Source organism: Myotis nattereri (assembly GCF_964212035.1).
Source record: "Myotis nattereri genome assembly, chromosome: 3".
NCBI lineage: Eukaryota > Metazoa > Chordata > Mammalia > Chiroptera > Vespertilionidae > Myotis > Myotis nattereri.
The window spans coordinates 66,310,034-66,328,276 of NC_138077.1; the positions used below are offsets into that span (position 1 = coordinate 66,310,034).

General features: G+C 42.6%; 1 protein-coding gene across 1 annotated transcript in view; it reads left to right on the plus strand.

Annotated features, from left to right (window-relative positions):
- Window positions 1-122: 122 nt before the first annotated feature.
- CFAP44 (cilia and flagella associated protein 44) overlaps window positions 123-18,243 on the plus strand; it is a gene marked incomplete at its 3' end in the record, with an annotated part of 124,576 nt that continues 106,455 nt past the window's right edge. The window contains 5 exon segments of the mRNA XM_081085985.1: window positions 123-178; window positions 7,723-7,836; window positions 11,525-11,674; window positions 12,159-12,318; window positions 14,580-14,742. Coding sequence (XP_080942111.1) covers window positions 7,728-7,836; window positions 11,525-11,674; window positions 12,159-12,318; window positions 14,580-14,742 — 582 coding nt within the window. The 5' untranslated portion in view covers window positions 123-178; window positions 7,723-7,727.

Consider the following 18,243-nt stretch of genomic DNA (forward strand, 5'->3'; position numbering starts at 1 on the left):
ACCGCTTCCGTTGCCGCGGTAACTGCAGTAAACGGAGACCTTGGGCAGCTGCCCTAGCGCATGCGCTTCAAGGCCGCTCCAGTTACCGCTTCCGTTGCCGTGGTAACTGCAGTAAACGGAGACCTTGGGCAGCTGCAGTGACTAAGCCAGTGTGGTCGGTGGGCGGTCGGTGCCTCAGGTAAGTTTGGACTCCAACTGCTGGGCAGTTCCCACAACTCCCCGGACACCCTCAAATCTGTTAGCGAGTTAGGGAGCAGTGAACCCCACTTGGATTTCCCTCAAACTGAACCAATGTCCCTCCCCGAGACTTTCCCTCGTCCTCCCTCCGGATCAGTTTGACAAACTTTTGAAGTGACTGGCCTTGGCAGGCAGGGAGCTAGACACTGGGTACAAAGCGGACACCGTTCCTGCCTGTAGGGAGCTCATCCTCCTGCAGGGACAGCAGGAGTCCCAGGTAGACCCGGCTGAGAGGAAGCAGGGAGTCGGGTGGGCACGTGCCTGGGTTCCAGGTCAAGCAGCCGCCCCACCCACCCACACTTGGCTGTGGGACACTTGGCAAGGTGAGCCTCTGCCCTTCGGTTTTCTCATCTCTGAAAAGGAAGATGGTAATGCTAATTTCATGGGGTTCTTGTTACAGTTAAATTGGATAATGCAGGTAAAGTGTGTAGCTCATGAGTCACACATAGTCAGTGCACAATTAATACTTTTTTTTCATTCTAATAGATACAGTGGTATAAAAGTAGTGTGTCCAGTCAGTTGTGATTTGTTCCAGGTGGTCATGGACTAAAACTTTTGAGGAGGGGTTAGGGTGGGGGAAGTGACAAGAGAGGAGCTATAATCCTAAAATGAAGGGTCTTCATGCCATGACAAAGAGCCTGAATCTTTATTCTATGGCAATGAGGAGCTAAAGGCTTTATATACAAAGAGCGGTACATTAAAAGCTGTGCTTTAGAAATACAGGAGGCAGTGTAAGGAATGGACTGGCGATGGGAGAGACAAGGATGCAGCTGTGGTTGGGTAGAGCTGAGACACGATGAGGACCAGAACTAGGGTGGAAATACATTCTAAAGGCTTAAGAACTGCACACTTGGCGACAGGACTTGCAAACCAATTGCATGCGCTGGGTGAGAGGGAAGGATTCAAAGAGTAACTGCTCTGCTTTTTCACCTTAAAATGCACTTGACTCAGAGTCATTTTGAGAAATAGATGAAACAGGATGCATAGAATCCTTAGAACTATGCTCGATACATGGAAAACATTAAAAACAAAAACAAAACAAACGAGCTATTATCCTCTCCATGGTTGTATTATCCTTTGTAAACGCTGAGTGTTTTTATGCAACAATCTCTATGAGTCTTAGCATGACCAGCTCCAGTACACTGCTGAGCTTGTGAGAATGCACTCTAGTGAATGAATACAAGCAGTCTCACCTTGAGGAACCTTTTGTTTGGCTCCCAGATAACCTCCTTCTAGCAGCACGCCCCTCTGCATCACTGCACTATGATTCTCTTTTTCTTTACACTTCCTCAGGGTAGACATTCTACTTAAATGAGTTGGTTAGCAGAATTCGCCAAAGGCTGGACTAATGAGCCTGAATCTAATGAAAGTAGATTTAAGATAGTTTTGCAAATAGACTCCCAAACCCAGCTAGCTCAGTTGTATAAGACAGGACTTGGCTAAGAACACAAATAAGGTTTAGTCATTCAAGTTGGTTACAAATTGACTATGATGAGTCTGTATATGAGGATGTGTTGAGAATTAACTTCCTTGCTGGGGTCCAACACCAGCAGGTCCAGGGGTCCCCAAAGGTGTGGATGGAGTTGGCGAAGAAGGAATGACACAGAGACAGCATTCAGTTGATCAGCAGCCTAGCCAGGATCTCTAACCAGGATCTCCAGCCAAGTTCTGGTCTGGATCTCCAGCGAAGTTCTGGTTAGGATCTCCAGCCAGGTTCTGTGTCCATGTTCTCTTGCTAGGTTCTCCAGCCAGGTTCTGTCCAGGTTCTCCAGCCAGGTTCAGTCACCAGGTTCTAGTCAGGTTCTCTTGCCATGTTCTATCCAGGTTCTGTAGCCAGGTTCTGTCTCTCGGTTCTGTCTCTAGGTTCTTCAGCCAGGTTCTCTCACTAGGTTCTGTTTCTAGGTTCTGTTGCCAGTTTCTGTCCAGGATCTTTTGCCATGTTCTCTCCAGCGAAGTTCTTCTGTCTCTAGAGAACGTTCTGTGTAGGTTCTGTGCCTAGGTTCTGTCTCTCTTGGTTCTGTCTTCTAAGTTCTGTGTTCTTACATCTGTATTTATACCAGTTGATTCCAATCCTATCAATCTCTATTCCAAAGGTTAGGGCGTTTCTTATCTCCATTCCAGGGAGTAAAGATTATGTAGCTTAAGCATGATTGTTCGTAGTTAAAGTGATTAATTACCCACCTGGCACTTAGTTAAGAGGTTTTATTCCCACCCTAACTTCAGGGGAAAATCCCTACCTGGGGAAACAACCTTTCTCAGAGACCTTGGTTAAAACACATAGTGCCAAGAAGGTGAGCAAACATATTAAGAACAGTATGCCATATATGCCAGGTCCCTTGAAACAGCAAGGATGGACCGGCTCCCGGCACTTCCTGAGCCATCAAGATTCTGAAAAGAGTTAAAGCCACACTAGTGAGGAATAATTTAAAGAATTGGGATGCTGTAGTTGGGAAAAGAGAGGGTCTGGGGAGAAAAGTGAGCCAGTTACACTGATTTGAATGGCTATAACACACAGGAAAACTTGTTCTCCGTCCCCAGAAGAATAAGGACCAATAGATTCAAGTTGCATTCTTAGCGCTATGTGTTTTAACCGACATCACCTCTCTGAGAAAGGTTGTTTCCCCAGGTGGGGATTTTTCCCTGGAGTTAGGGATTAACAGGACTAAGGAAGGGAATAAAACCCCTTAACTAAGTGCCAGGCGGGTAGTTAATCACTTTAACTATGAACAATCACGCTTAAGCTACATAATCTTTACTTAGGATAATCTCCTTCAGTTACTTCCTTGTAGCTTAACAGAACGATAGAGTAGTGACCTTGGAATGGAGATAACAAATGCCCTAACCTTTGGAATAGAATGGATAGGATTGAAATCAACTGGTATAAATACAGATGTAACAGGAGAATAAATATAGAACCTGGCTGGAGAACCTGGCTAGAACCTGGCTATGCTGATCAACTGGATGCTGTCTCCGTGTCCTCCCTTCTTCACTGACTCCGTCCATACCTTTGGGAACCCCTGGACCTGTTGGGGCTGGACCCCGACAGAGAGCCAGACTTTCAGCCCAGTCAGTCTGACTCTAGCCAATACTCTCAGCCTGACCAACACACCAGACTCCTTTTCCAATGGTGCCGGGCTCCGTGTTGTAGTTGTGTGACTTATATTGGGAGTGGAGGGTTTGGACTAGGTAAGATCTTTTTCAGCTCTGAAGTTTCCATGATTGTATTTATTGGGCCTAGCTGTATTAGAGAGAATATGAAGTAATTATAGTAAAAATAACTACCAGTTTCAAATATCTACTAGATTGCCTTCTATAAACTCATGGCCCTTAACCCTGGTTATTATCCTTGGTTGCACAAAAGAATTACATAGGGAGCAAGACCCCGAGAATGGAATGGAGTAAAAAGTTTTTCAAGTGATTCTAAGGTGCAATTAGAATTGAGAACTATAGGTATAAAGAAAATGAGATTTAAATCTCTGATAGGTACTAGACCTACCACTGCTGGCTTTAGGGGGCCATGAGCCAGGGAATGCAGGCAGCCTGTGGAAGCTTAGACCAGTTCCTGGCCTACAGCCAGCAAGAAAGCAACCAAACTTGGAGATAATGAACGAGTGTAATTTTAAGCAGCTAAATTTGTACAACAGCAATAGAACTCTAAGTACATTTATAGACTAAATTGTTATTGAAACTTGCAGACAAAATATTTTAATTTAGACCTTCACAATACATCATTAGTTCAGCTTGATTGGCCAGCCCACTGCCTATCTTTCCTCCTTACTTGGGGCCTGCATCATGGCAACTTAAAGAGTAGTTTAGTTTTTTGCCAACACAGTAATGTTAATTTTTATCAAGGAAATCTTTATCTGTTGTCCCCAGTTCAATCATGCCTCTCTGACTGTCCTGCTCTGGTCAGCCTTGGATGGGTCTGAATCAGTGATTTAGAAGAGAAGCTGATTCTGAGACTATATTTAAAGAGAAATGTCAATTTCTACTTCTTAGATTGTAACTATTTAAGGTCAGGGGCTGTTTATTGCTCATCTTTCCATGCCTAGCATAATACCATCCTATCTAATAATAGACAAACATGGTAATTGACCATACCTTTGCTACGCCTCCCATTGGCTAATCAGCGTGATATGCAAATTAACCCAACCAAGATGGTGGCTGGCAGCCACACAGCTGAAGTGAGCAGGAGGCTTGCTTGCTCCAGTGATGGAGGAAGCCAAGGTTCCCCGCCTGCCACGGCCCGGCTCTGAGCTCCGAAAGTAACAAAGTTTCAATTATAGAAGCTAAACAAACCCCAGATACCTGCTTTCAGCCGGCCGTGGCCTCAGCAGTGGTGGCAACAAAGTTTCAATTATAGAAGGTAAATAAATCCCAGAATTAAAAAAAAGAAAAAAAGGAGAGGTTGGGAGCTTCAGTCGCCAGCCAGCCTGAAAACAGCCATCAGCCCCTCATCCAGGCTGGCCAGGCACCCCAGTGGGGACCCCCATCCTGAAGGGGGTGTGATCAGCTACAAACAGCCATCAGCCCCTCATCCAGGCTGGCCAGGCACCCAAGCGGGACCCCCACCCTGATCTGGGACTCCCTTCAGGGCAAACCATCCAGCCCCCACCCGTGCACCAGTCCTCTATCCTATATAGTAAAAGGGTAATATGCAAACTGACCCTAACAATAGAAAGACTGGGAATGACTGGTCACTATGACACACACTGACCACCAGGGGGCAGACGCTCAATGCAGGAGCTGCCCTCTGGTGGTCAGTGAGCTCCCACATGGAGGAGCTCTGCTCAGCCACAAGCAGGTTGATGGCTGCCAGTACAGCGGTGGTGGTGGGAGTCTCTCCCGCCTCCTCAGCAGCGCTAAGGATGTCTGACTGCAGCTTAGGTCTGCTCCCGCTGGCAAGTGGACATCCCCTGAGGGCTGCCGGGCTGCCAGAGGGATGTCTGATTGCCAGCTTAGGCCCAATCCCCTGGGGAGCAGGCCTAAGCCAGCAGGTGGTCATCCCCCGAGGGGCCCCAGACTGCGAGAGGGCACAGGCCGGGCTGAGGGAACCCCCCCTCTGAGTGCACAAATTTTTGTGCACCGGGCCTCTAGTCCAGGGGTCCTCAAACTTTTTAAACAGGGGGCCAGTACACTGTCCCTCAGACCATTGGAGGGCCGGACTATAGTTTAAAAAAAAAAAACTATGAACAAATTCCTGTGCACACTGCACATATCTTATTTTGAAGTAAAAAAACAAAACGGGAACAAATACAATATTTGTATTTGCATGTGGCCCGTGGGCCGTAGTTTGAGGACCCCTGTTCTAGTCTATAATAATACAAGCATAATATGCAAATTAGACCGGATGTCCTTCTTTCCGGACAAAGCTGTGGTGGGTAGGGGCCAAGACAGAGGCAGCAGAGGCCCCCCAGGCTGTGGCGGTGGGCGGTGATTTGGGGCTGAGGCAGAGGCAGCCGTGGCGGTGGCGGGGGTCCAAGGCCCTTGCACGAATTATATGCATTGGGCCTCTAGTTTGTATATAAATATGCTCAATTTTGGGAATTGAATTGATTTATGTTATGAAGAACCTTGAAAGCAAGGAAGAAAACAGCATTTAGGTATGCTTGTAGCTATCTGAACAAATTTACCTAATAAGTACAAGATAATTTGTAACCAAGCTGCAATAACTGACATTGCCGTGCAATGCCAACTATTTTTTAAATTATCATTAATTATTTTTAAATCAGTGACTTATATAAACACAGAAAGCAAGCCTGTGTATCCAAACTTGAAGAAACAAGAAATGTACTGGATGATAGAATTTGGAGTTTAAAAGATCTTGCTACTTAAAAATTTTCTGTCATTTGATTTTTATATACTTTGGGCATATATTCTGCAATCCAGTGAGAGAAAATAAGGAAGGAAGGAGAGAAAAACAACCCAAAAGAGAAAAGAAAAAACCTCTCTTTCTCTCTTTAAAGGGTAAAACATCATCTTGGTAACCCAGAAAAATGGCTCCAAGGTATTAAACACAAATTTAATAAAATGAGTATCAACTTGGACATATCTTTCTTGATAATAGTTTATAGTAAAAACATTTGGGCAATATGCTATTGTCCCCCAAATCAAGAGATAGCATCATTGTGATGTCACTGCAGGAAAACATCTGGAATTAACCCTAATGTCCAGATGAAGGGAGGTGGCAGCCATACTGCACGCCCCACTGAACAGGTGGTACATATCACATCTGCTTTAGGCATACTAGTCTTTCTTTCATGACCAGGAAGGTATAATAATGCACGAGTTCAATTAATTCTCATAGCAGCCTTCTAAGTTCTTCTTTCCCATTTTACAGTTGAGGAATTGATGAAAAGTTTAATTAGCTAGTTACATGGTAGAACTGGGATTCAAACCTGAATCTAATAATAAATATGACCCAAATAGAACTACCATTCTATTCTGCTCGCCAGCCATGCCCTAGAAGACTGTTGAGGAAACGGGTTGGATCGTGTGGAAAAGTGAAGGACTTAGAAGGGAGGTATAGAAGGTGTTTCCACACGAAGAGCTGCAATAGAGAGAAGACAGAGACAACAACCGGTTGTGTCACCCATCTTCTCAAAATCCTTCATTGGCTTTCAATTAACTTAGAAAGAAGTTCTCAATTCCTTAGCAAAGCTTAGGGACAGTCTCATGATCTGCCACTTGCCTCCTCTTCAGTGTCCCTTTCACTGTCTCACTCTAGCCAATAGACAGACTACTTTCTGCTTTTCACAGACACAGCCTTCTCTCTGAAGTTCCCTCTGCCTAATATACTCCTTTCCATTCTAAGCGTGGCCAACTCCTACTCATCACCTGTGCTGCAAACACCTCTTCCTTAATCCCTAGACCTGGTTTAATCTTCTTGTTATATATGTCCACAACACCCCATTCTTTCCTTTTTGTAGCATTCATTATATTTCATTATTTTTTAAATAGCTATCTTTCTAAACAACAAGTTCCACAAAGTTAGGGGTCATTCTCTTTAATTCAGTACTACAATTTAGTGTCTAACATAAACCTTGACACATGGTAGGTGCCCCTCAACAAATATTTTTTAACTGAAATTGATTAGTAACACCAGGGTAATTCAATGATGGGAAGAGGAAGAGGGAGATATGAACTAAAGGAAGATGGCAGAGGGTTCGTTTTAATGGTGGAACATTTAGGGACAAGATGAACTTGGGTGGTGTTTGCCTGCAGACCTTTGAAAACCAGAGGGTATCACCCTGCGAAGCTTGCCTGGAGAAAGGGAGTATCGGCCTCTATTTGCTGTTCTGCAGGGGTTTCTGAAGGTGGTGTGCCCTCCTGCTGGTGAAGTCATCTAGGATGCTACACAGACAGATGATTGTCATCAACACCCTTGGTGTTTGGTGCTTGTAGAATTTGTTAGGGGAGGAAATCTGCTAACGATTTCTATTTTACAGCTTTATCCCTTTCCCTGTCTCAATGTTGCACTTACAGAGGAAATGAAGGAGCCCGATGATCAAGATACTGAGGTGGGGAGGTCAGAGAGGTCAGAGAGGTCAAAGAGCAGTGGAAGTCAGTCTCGGGGGTCTTCGCAAGCTTTATCAAGATGTAAGTAAAGGTTATACATTCACTTGGTGTTTGATTATTAAATTTAGCTAAAATAATTTTAAAGAGTATGTACTTAAATTTATGCAACAGAAATGGTTTACTTGTTGAACTCCCTAAACTCTAATCCTTGAAGAGCAGAGCCTGTGTTTTAATCCTTTTATCTGCAACTCCTGGCACATAGACAACTCTGTGCTGATAATGACCTGTCTGCACCCCCCATCTTGTTCCCACCTGTGAAGTTGTTGTATTGTACCCTGTGAATCACACAAGGCCACCTCAAGAAGTCGAATTAAGGAGCCACATTTATTCAAAGCCAGAACTACGAGGGGGCAATGCTCTCCAAATCTCGTAGTGCCCTTTTGGCCGAAACATCAGACTTATAAAGGCAAATATCACAAAGGTATTGATTACATCTCGAGGTTTGGAATGAGGAACCTGGTTTGCAAAAAGCAGTTTGTTACAGAAGCTTAGATTGAGCAAGTTAGTTACAAAGATTAATTATAGTTTTGGGTCTTGGGACCACTGAGTCAACGGAAACACATTATCTGGAGCCGCTGAGGCCATTTAGAGTAATTGTGCTGTCCTGGTCTCCAGGTGCAGAGGAATGTGTTTCGAAAGACCAATAAGATCACTATCAATGGGGGGTATTCAAACCACAATCAATGGAGTATTCAATCGAATGGGATAACTTATATAAGTTCAGAAAATCAAAATAACTTTTCTATTACTTTAGCAAGCAAATAATTATAGAAACCAAGTCAGCAGGGTTAAAATATTAAACAGCAAATTTTTACCCAAGCATGGTTGCTACCATGCTTAAAAGTCCAAAGTTAATGGACTTTTCTAATACAGTGTGGGGCGATGAGAGCTGGACTTTAGTTTTAAGTCCTGGATCTACCACTTAGAGATGCTTGAACCTGGGTAAATTTTAAAACCTCCATTTTCTCACCCATAAACATGATAATTGAGCTATTTCAGGATTAAATTGGGTAACATGTGGAAGGATATTATAGGCTGCAACTAGAAGAGAAAGAGAGGAATTTTGTAATAGGATTTTTAAAAGATGGCTGGCTCTTTCTGACTAGCCCCATGATGTTAGGTATCTTAGTAGAATCTTGACATTTTTTATTGTAATCCTAAATATAGTTTCAGAAATTATTTTTTACTATTAGAAGAGATATGTTCCTGGGGAAATCAACTCCTTCGCAAAATTTACATTAAATTATTTCAGTCTGAGATATATCTCATAGGTTCATGATTTCTCCATACCATCTTTAACTTTAGATGTTTCTCTCCTCTTGCTTGGATTCTTACCACAAGGATTTCCACTGAAATCTTTCTCTTCAAGTCTCCCTCCATACCACCACTAGTTATCTTTCTAGAAAATTAGATTGTTTCATTCTCCTGAAAAATTTTAGTTTGCTTCTCTCTTGTTTTTTATTTTGCACTTTTCTCCACTCCCTACATTTCTGAGACAGGATCATCTGCGTTTTGGTTTCCAGTCCTTTGCAGCATTTTTCTGGATGGCTGGATTGAAGGACAATGAGCCTTTGTCTAGCCTTGCCTCGGCATCTCCCTCCGAGAGGCAGGCCTTATCAAGTGTGACCTGGCCCTGTACTCAGCTCATAAAACAGTTTACACATCCTGGGTTGTAGGATCCCAAATGATAATCTGAAAGAATTTGCTGGCACCCTGGAACCTTCTACCCTGGTGATGTTAGAAGAGGTCTCTGTTCTGATTCAGCTACATACCTTATAGCTGGTTCCTGCATCCCCGCCTGGGGGACCTTGCCTTGTTCTCAGTCTTGCTGAAATATCTTAGCAACTTCTTACCCTTTAGAATTCTCATGCAGAGTGAATTTCCTGGTTTTCCACCTAAGCATGGATTAAAGTGGACCCTTCCCCAGACTCAGCAATGGGTTTGTGCTGTAACTGAGTCCTATTAAGAAATTTAAGTAAAATGTATCAGAAACCATTCAGCATTTCTTCTAAGGGTGAAGGACTGTTAGTTATTAAGACATTGATTTCTGATTCTTATTAAAGGACTATTTGCTGGCCTCATATAGTAAATTGGGAAGTATTTTGGCCTCTTCTATTTTTAGAAATATTTTTGTGCAGAATTGATATTATTCCTTCCTTAAATGTTTGGTAGACTTTACCAATGATGTATCTGGGCCTATACTTTTTTTTTTAGTGGGAAAATACTAAACTATGAATTCAATTTCTGTAATAAATAGAGGACTACCTATTTCTTTGGTAAGTTTTATAAGTTTGTATCTTTTATAGAATTTATACATTTCTTCTAAATTGTAAACTTTGTTGACATAATTCTTAGGATTTATTTTTATTCCTAATATTGGAGATTTGTATTGCTTCTCTTTTATTTCTTGATTGGTCTAGCTAGGAGTTTATCTATTTTGTTGATCTTTTCAAAGAATAATATTTGGGCTTTGCTAATTTTCTTTATGGTTTGGCTTTTTATTTCATTGATTCTTATGCACATTTTTATTATTTCTACTATTTCCTTCATTCTATTCTCTTTTTTTTCTTTTCTTTTTCTAGTTTCTTAGAGTAGAACTTTAGGTCACTAATTCTTGACTTTTTTTCTTTTTTTATATGTACTGAAAGCTATACACTTCCCTTTTAGCACTGCCCTAGCTGCATCCCACAAATTTTGATGTTATATTTTAATTACTATTTAGTTAGAAGTAGTTTTTAAATTTTTTGCTGATTTTTCCTTGGTCCATAAATTATTTTTAAGTATGCTATTTAATTTCCAAATATTTGTAGTTTTTTGAGATAATTTATTATAATTTAAACTTCTGTTATAATCAGAGAATGCACATATTCTGTGTTATCTTAATCCTTTTAAATCTATTTAAACTTATGTCTCAGCAAGTGGTCTGTCTTGGTGAATAGCCCATGTACACTTGAATGTGTACCTTATATTGGTAGGTGTAGTATTTTATAAATATCAGGTTAGCATGTTTCATAGTGTTGTTCAGATCATACTGAGTTGTTGACTAGTTTTCTGTCAATTGATAAAAGACATGTATATAGCCCTGGTCAGTGTGGCTTCGTGGGTCAGAACATCATTCCATATACCAAAAGTGGTGGGTTCCATTCCTGGTCAGGGCACATACCCAGGTTGTGAATTCAATCTCCATTCAGAGCGTGTGCAGGAGGCAGTTGATCAATATGTCTCTCTCACATCTCTCTCTCTATCTCTCTCTCATCCTTCCTCTCTAAAATAAATATAGAAACAAAAAAGACATTATGTGTTATAATATTAACTAAGTAAACTGTGAAAAGTTGAGGATATATATATATATATATATAATTTCTGAAACAACTATATATTAATAACATATTGGCAGAAATGAATTGAATTAATAATAGCACACTAGCCAATCTTTTTAAAAACATCTTTTATTTCTTAAAAGTATTCTGTTATAGGAAATAGACTGCAAATGAAGTGAAAATGGAGGTTAACTCACAGGAAAGGCTTCTTTTTGTCTGTGTGTAAAGTTACAAGAATGACCAAATAAAAATGATTTTTCTAGAAAGTTTTGAGTATTAAAATTTATTCACTTTAGAGCACAAATAAATTGGAAGTAGTAGCCACTTTGAAAATAAGAAAATGTTTAAGTCAAAATTTAGAAATTATTAAAACAAATTATTTTTAATAGCCACTACAAGAGAAGATAAACTCTTAGAAGATACAGGCGAAATAGTCACTGACGGCGAAGAATCATATTTAGAGGATGAGGAATCAGAAGAGGAAGATTGGGAAGGAAGTTCCAGTTCCTTTCAAGATTATTACAGGGAAACCACTGGAGGTATTATTAGTTTTGTATCAGTAATTGCCACTGTTTTAAAGATAAATTGCCCAAATTGAACAGTCATACTAGTAAATCCATAGAAAAATCTGCAGGATGTGTGAGGGTGGTCAAAGGAAAAGCACGGAACATATACAGTACGGTGGGTTAGTGGCTGCGTGGCTGTACTCTCCATTTCCGAGGCTCACAGAGAGAGCGCTCACGCCCTGTCTTCTGGAGAGAGGGGTGGTCTAAGCAGTGCTCCACCCTAGATCCATGAGAGTAACTCTCCTTTGGAACTGATTGGGAGTTGCTCTTTGAGACCGCTGAGTTGTGAGGCAAGCTCAGCTTTCACCCAGTGCACACAGGCATGTCGGTTCTTCCTCCCATGTTCTCTGGTGGGTGGCAGCCTATGTTCGGGCCAGTAGTGGTACTTACTGCTAGAGAATTGTGGGCTAGCTTTCATCAAACACTCTTCTTAGTTATAATATTTTAATTTTTTTAGAATCTCGGTCTATGGAAACCCCTGGCTCAGCTGCAGAAGAGACAGAGGAGGACCTTAGGAAGAAAATATCAGAGAGCTTTTTTTACGATTATATGGAGATGGTTTCCATGCCTTTTGTGTCTTCAGAGTCGGACATACCACTGGAACTTATCATACTTGTGTATCCACTCCAGTTACATATGCATACTTGGCATTTCAGCTTCTTAGGCCAGGGGTTGGCAAACTACAGCCCCATGGACCAAATCTGGCCTTCGACCTGTTTTCCTAAATAAAGTTTTATTGGAACACAGCCACATTCATTCATTTACATTTTGTCTATGGCTCCCATCACACTGTAAGGGTAGAACTAAGTAGTTACAGGAGAGCCCATCTGGCCCACAAAGCCTAAAGTATTTACTACCTGGACCTTTAAGGAAAAGTTTGCCAACCCCTATCTTAGGTACTTCTAAGAAGCTTGACCCTTAGAAACTTAGAAATGCATGATCTTAATTTAAACTAAGCTTTTGTTTGATACCAAGTAACTGTAAAGAGAAATGATGCTTCACCAGCTTCCTTCCGTGAGACATGGCGTGCAGGGGAGCAGAAAGCCTCTCACCCCTTTCACCTTCTCAGCTGATAAGTTACTGCTCCAGTCCCGTCTGCCCTGCTCCTGCCGCTGCTCCCACGTGCTGATGGCGTCGGCCCCGCTTGCACTCGCTGATGGCGGCGTGGAGTGATTGGGGCCATTGCCAGCATCAGGTGGGAGTGGGGCCAGTGCCGTCAGTGGATGCGAGCAGCGGCTGCTGCCCAGATCGCCCCTCAGGAGCAGGGGCAGGTGGAGAAGCCCTCAGAGGTGATCAGGGCCGGCAGCCGCTGCTCACACCCACTGATGGTGCCTGAGCAATTGGGACCAGCATTGGGCACCGGCAGCGGGTGCAAGTGGCAGCTCTGGTGCTGGTTGCAGGTGCGAGCAGGCCAGCACTGGCAGTGGTATGAGCAGTGGCTCTGGCACTGGCAGCAGGTGCAAGCGCCGTGTGCGGGAGGAAAGAATTTTCAGTAACCACGAGAGGCTCACCCCGATGACAGCGACTGGTGCTCCACCTTGGTCTGGCACCCCTGCTCACCTGCTCTACCATCCCGCCACAGCCAATGCCCACCATGTTCCACACGTGCCCCCTGGTGGTCAGCGCATGTCAGAGTGACTGATTGTTCGGTTGTTCTGCTGTTTGGTCTATTTGCATTTTAGGGTTTTTTTTTATATATAGAAGATGAATTTTCCAAGAAGACAACCCTGAAAAAGTGGGACACAAAGAACAAGTTTTAATTGGTCTGGGGCATAAGAGACTGTGAAGAAATGTAAGGGTGGAGATGACTGACAAGGGGGTTTAGTGTTTACCATCACTTTATGGTGTTAGGTTTGCAAGGTGGATAGTTAGGAGATGGTTTCCTGGAAGGTCCTTGGCCTGCCTTTAAATGGGCAGTGGTTATGCCCACATTAATGGCTTAGACCAGTGATGGTGAACCTTTTGAGCTCGGCGTGTCAGCATTTTGAAAAACCCTAACTTAACTCTGGTGCCGTGTCACATATACAAATTTTTTAATATTTGCAACCATAGTAAAACAAAGACTTATATTTTTGATATTTATTTTATATATTTAAATGCCATTTAATAAAGAAAAATCAACCAAAAAAATGAGTTTGCATGTCACCTCTGACACGTGTGTCATAGGTTCACCATCACTGGCCTAGACCACTGACTGGCCTCTCATGAAAGGTGTGCTTACAGAGATAGGGTGGTGTACCGCCTGACTCAGGTTTGCTTTTTACATAGAGATATAATATGTTGTTATAGTTTCTAACTCCGTTTCTATCTCAGATGTAACTGAAATGAATTTCACCTTGAATCTCATAACCTGGAGTTCTCTCTCTTGAGTGTTTGTTGTTTGGGATTTTTGGTGTTGTGTGTGTGTGTGTCTGTGTGTGTGTCTGTGTGTGTGTGTTGTTGTTGTTGTTTTGTCTTTGGATAAGTTACTGACAAAAGTTATGCTCTAAGCTTTCTTCTAGCCTATGTTTGCAAATGGGATGGCATGTGAGAGTCACGGGGAACTTTTCCCGGTTATATTCTGTTAACTTTCTAGACTTATAATCACGTGCAGGGGGGCTTTGGCTTAAGCACTCTGTCAAGCTTCCCATGAATTCCCTAAGATATTTAAAATATTATCCAAATCAGAGTTTGAGGATTTTTTCACCTAATTTAAGAACAAAATCGCGTTAGTAATAAATAAATAAAATTCTGAGTTTCAGAGTGAAATTCAACTACATCAACCCCAAATCTTTACCCAAGAACATGGATTTTAAAAGTATATTTATTTCATGTTACTTTTCTTGTCTCTAGGATGGTTATATGGTGTCACTTCTTTTCCTTAGCAGTTTCTCTTCAGACATTCCTTTGGCTATGACTGCAAAAAGCGGGCCAACCTACAGCTGCTGGACAACAATACAATCATGTATATCGCCGGGAACCAGCTGATCATTCTGAATTTGAAAACCAAGGAACAGCTGTACCTGCGAAGTATTAGTGGTACAGGAATTGGTGTCATTGGGGTATGCCTTTAGTAACTTAGAAAAGAAATCCATCTTCTTTGATTGATTGTTCTGTGGACCAGCCAGGGAGGTGCCACCACCACGTGCAGCATTGTGGGGTCACGTGAGACGCACAGCAGTCTTTATTCCAGTGCATTCTCGATTCAGTGACTCCAACCACAGCATCCACTGACAGTATCTCTGAGCAATATTGCAATGTTACATTTGTAATATTATCTTCCCACTTTTCAGATAAGGAGCCTGGGGCTTACGGAGGTTAAGTGACTTCCCACGATCACGCAGGTCTTTTCACATTGAACGCTCTGTTGCTATTCTGCAAAAATAGTGGAATGAATAACACAAATGATAATTCAAATAACAAAGAGAAATAAATGCCAGATAAATGCAAGTATCTAATTGAACACTTGGAGATGAAGCATAGATACACATTCAGTACTTTCCAGCCGCTGACAAGAGGATCTGTGTGTGATTGGGAGGGAGCCTGTCTCTTCTTTCTGCTCAGCTGCTGCTTCCTTAGGCTCCTCATCCTCAGCATCAAAGCATTCCAAAGGGACTAGTTTTCATCTTAAACTTCTCTTACCACGGAGTCTCTTTACCCTCTTTTGTTTTGATCTTTTCTTTGAAGCCAAGCTTCTGCTGTCTGCTCCGCCCTCACCTCACGGAAGCTGCCTTTACTGTGGTGAGCGCCAGCTCTCTGGCGGGCGAATCTGGAGAACACCTTTCGAACTAGCTCTTACGTGACCTCTTCATGGCAGTTGGCCCCTTGATGAAACCTGTCCCTTGGCTGTTTTCTACTCCGTGCTTCTTAGAAGCAGGTGTTCCTAGATCTGCTCTTCTCAGTAACACAGCTTGAGGGGCGCTCCTTGGTGTCTTTGGCCTCTTGCGAGGGGCATCTGTTCAGATTATGCTGTGTGAGACAGTGAGGTTGGCGGGGGGGGGGGGGGGGGGAGGAGCCGGGTTTGGGGCTCATACAGCAGTAGTTCTTTACGAGACCATTTCTAGAAAGATGGTGATCCAAATACAAGTCTGCCCTGCCCTTGCCCTGCCTGCCAGGGGTGAGTAGACTGGATGGCACTGGCAGGGGCAGGGCCCACTTCACAGCACCTGCGGAGGCAGAGGGCTTCCAGCAAGGAGGCTGAGACTGGGCCAGGCTAGCAGGGGGTAGACCAGACCTAATAGGACATTGAGATTACAAGTGGGGGTGAGTGCAGAGCTTTAGAAGATCCTTTTTTTTTAAAAAAAAATTATTTTTAAATTACCATTGATGTACAATATCATATTAATTTCAGGTGTACAACCCTGTGATTAGACATTTATATACCTTACAAAGTGATCACCCTGATAAACCTAGTACCCATCTGACACCATGCATGGTTATTACAACATTATTGACGACATTCCCTGTGTCGTACTTCACATCCCTGTAACTATTCTGTAACTACCAATCTGCACTTGTCCATCCCTTCACCCTTTTCACCCACCCCTCTCCTATTGACAACTATTGTGAAGATTCTTGGTCTGAGGAGTGAAGCTGGGAGTTGGCAGTGGGAATGGAGAAGGCGAGGAAAGCCTGAGGGCCACAGATAGAACTTAGGTTGGCCATGGAAACAGGACACAGTGAAATGGAAGCATGAAAGATAATCTTAGATTTGTTTCTGACTTGATCATGCACCTATACATAGCATGTGTACAAGATAAAGTCCCTGTCTTCAGGGGATTTGTTATAAGACTAATTACTGAATTCAGCAAAAATCTATATATATAAAAGCCTAAGTGACCATTAGGACCAAACAACCGGAATGATCGGTTCACCAGTTGCTATGACATGCACTGACCACCAGGGGGCAGAGATCAATGCAGGCACTCTGCCTCCTGGTGGTCAGTGCGCTCCCACAGCCAACCTCCTGTGGCCAGCCAACCTCCCGCAGCCCGTCCCCCAGCCTGGACAACCTCCTGTGACACTTCTCCCCTGCTGGCCGCCCCCCTGATAGGCATCGATCACGGGCCAGGCTGAGGGACCCCAACCATGCACAAATTCGTGCACCAAGCCTCTAGTTTATTATATAACATTCAGTGTCCAACACTACTCAGAACATGCAGGGATTTAAATGAAGAAGGGTTCATGACCTGTATGAATTCAAAGAATTTAAAATTCATCTAAAAAGACAAAATCATATTAGAAAGCAAATCTTCAAAAATTAAATGTATACAAGTACATGATACTGTGGCACCAGCTGTGTGCAAATATTGATGGGCCCAGATGTGAGGGTCTTGGGTTCTGTGGAGGGAGTCAGTCAGAGGCCTGAATTCACACCATCTACAGAATACTGAGCAACATCTAACGGTCCCTTATTCTAGTATTTCTGTCACTTTATGGCCAACAATAGTTTTGCAATTTCTGTCTTTCTGTTTTGTTATGCAATAATTTGGTCGGAGGTCAGTAGTTAGAGGATAGTGTGGTCAAGAATGCTCTAATTGTAACCCTCACTTCCTGGACTCGAGCAGCTGTGTCCCCAGGGGTGTTTTCCGAGTGTGCGGGACAGAACAGGGGCCTTGCCTCCACTGCCCAGGTCAACTTCATTTAAAAAAGTTTTTATCTTTATTGTAGAAAGTATTACAGATGTCCCCCTTTTTCCCCATTGACCCCCTCCAGCTCGCACCCGTGTCCATGAGTTATGCATACATACATACACATTCTTTGGTTAATCTCTTTCCACCCACCCACCCATCCCCATCTTCCCTCTGAGATTCGACAGTCTGTTCCATGCTTCTAGACCCATTTTGTTCATCAGCTTATTTTGTTCACTAGATCCCACATATGAGTGAGATCATGTGATACTTCTCTGACTGGCTTATTTCACTTAGCATAATACTCTCCAGGTCCCCCTATGCTGTCTCAAAGGGTAAGAGACCCTTCTGTTTTTACTGCTGCATAGTATTCCATGGTGTAAAGGTACCGCTTGGGCTGTTTTCAGATCTTAGCTATTGTAAATTGCGCTGCTATGAACATAGGGATGCATATATTCTTTCTGATTGGTGTTCCAGGTTTCTCAGGATATATTCCTATAAGTGGGATCACTGGGTCAAATGGCAGTTCCATATTTAATACCTCATTGTTGTTTTAATTTGCATCTTTCATGATCAGTGACTTTGAGCATTTTTTCATGTCTCTTGGCCATGTATGTGCACTTTGGAGAAGTGTCTATTTAGGTCCTTTGTCCAGTTTTTAATTGGATTGTTTATCTTCCTTTTGTTAAGTTATATGAGTTCCTTACATATTTTGGATATTAAACCTTTATTGGATGTGTCATTGGCAAATATGTTCTCCCATACAGTGGGCTCCCTTTTCATTTTGTTGGTGGTTTCTTTTGCTGGGAGAAGCTTTTTATTTTGATGTAGTCCCATTTGTTTACTTTGTTTCCCTTGCCTCAACTTCATTTTTATATATTTTGACAAGGTTATGAGAAACCTGTGAGAAATGTGTTAGGGGGCATATAAGCT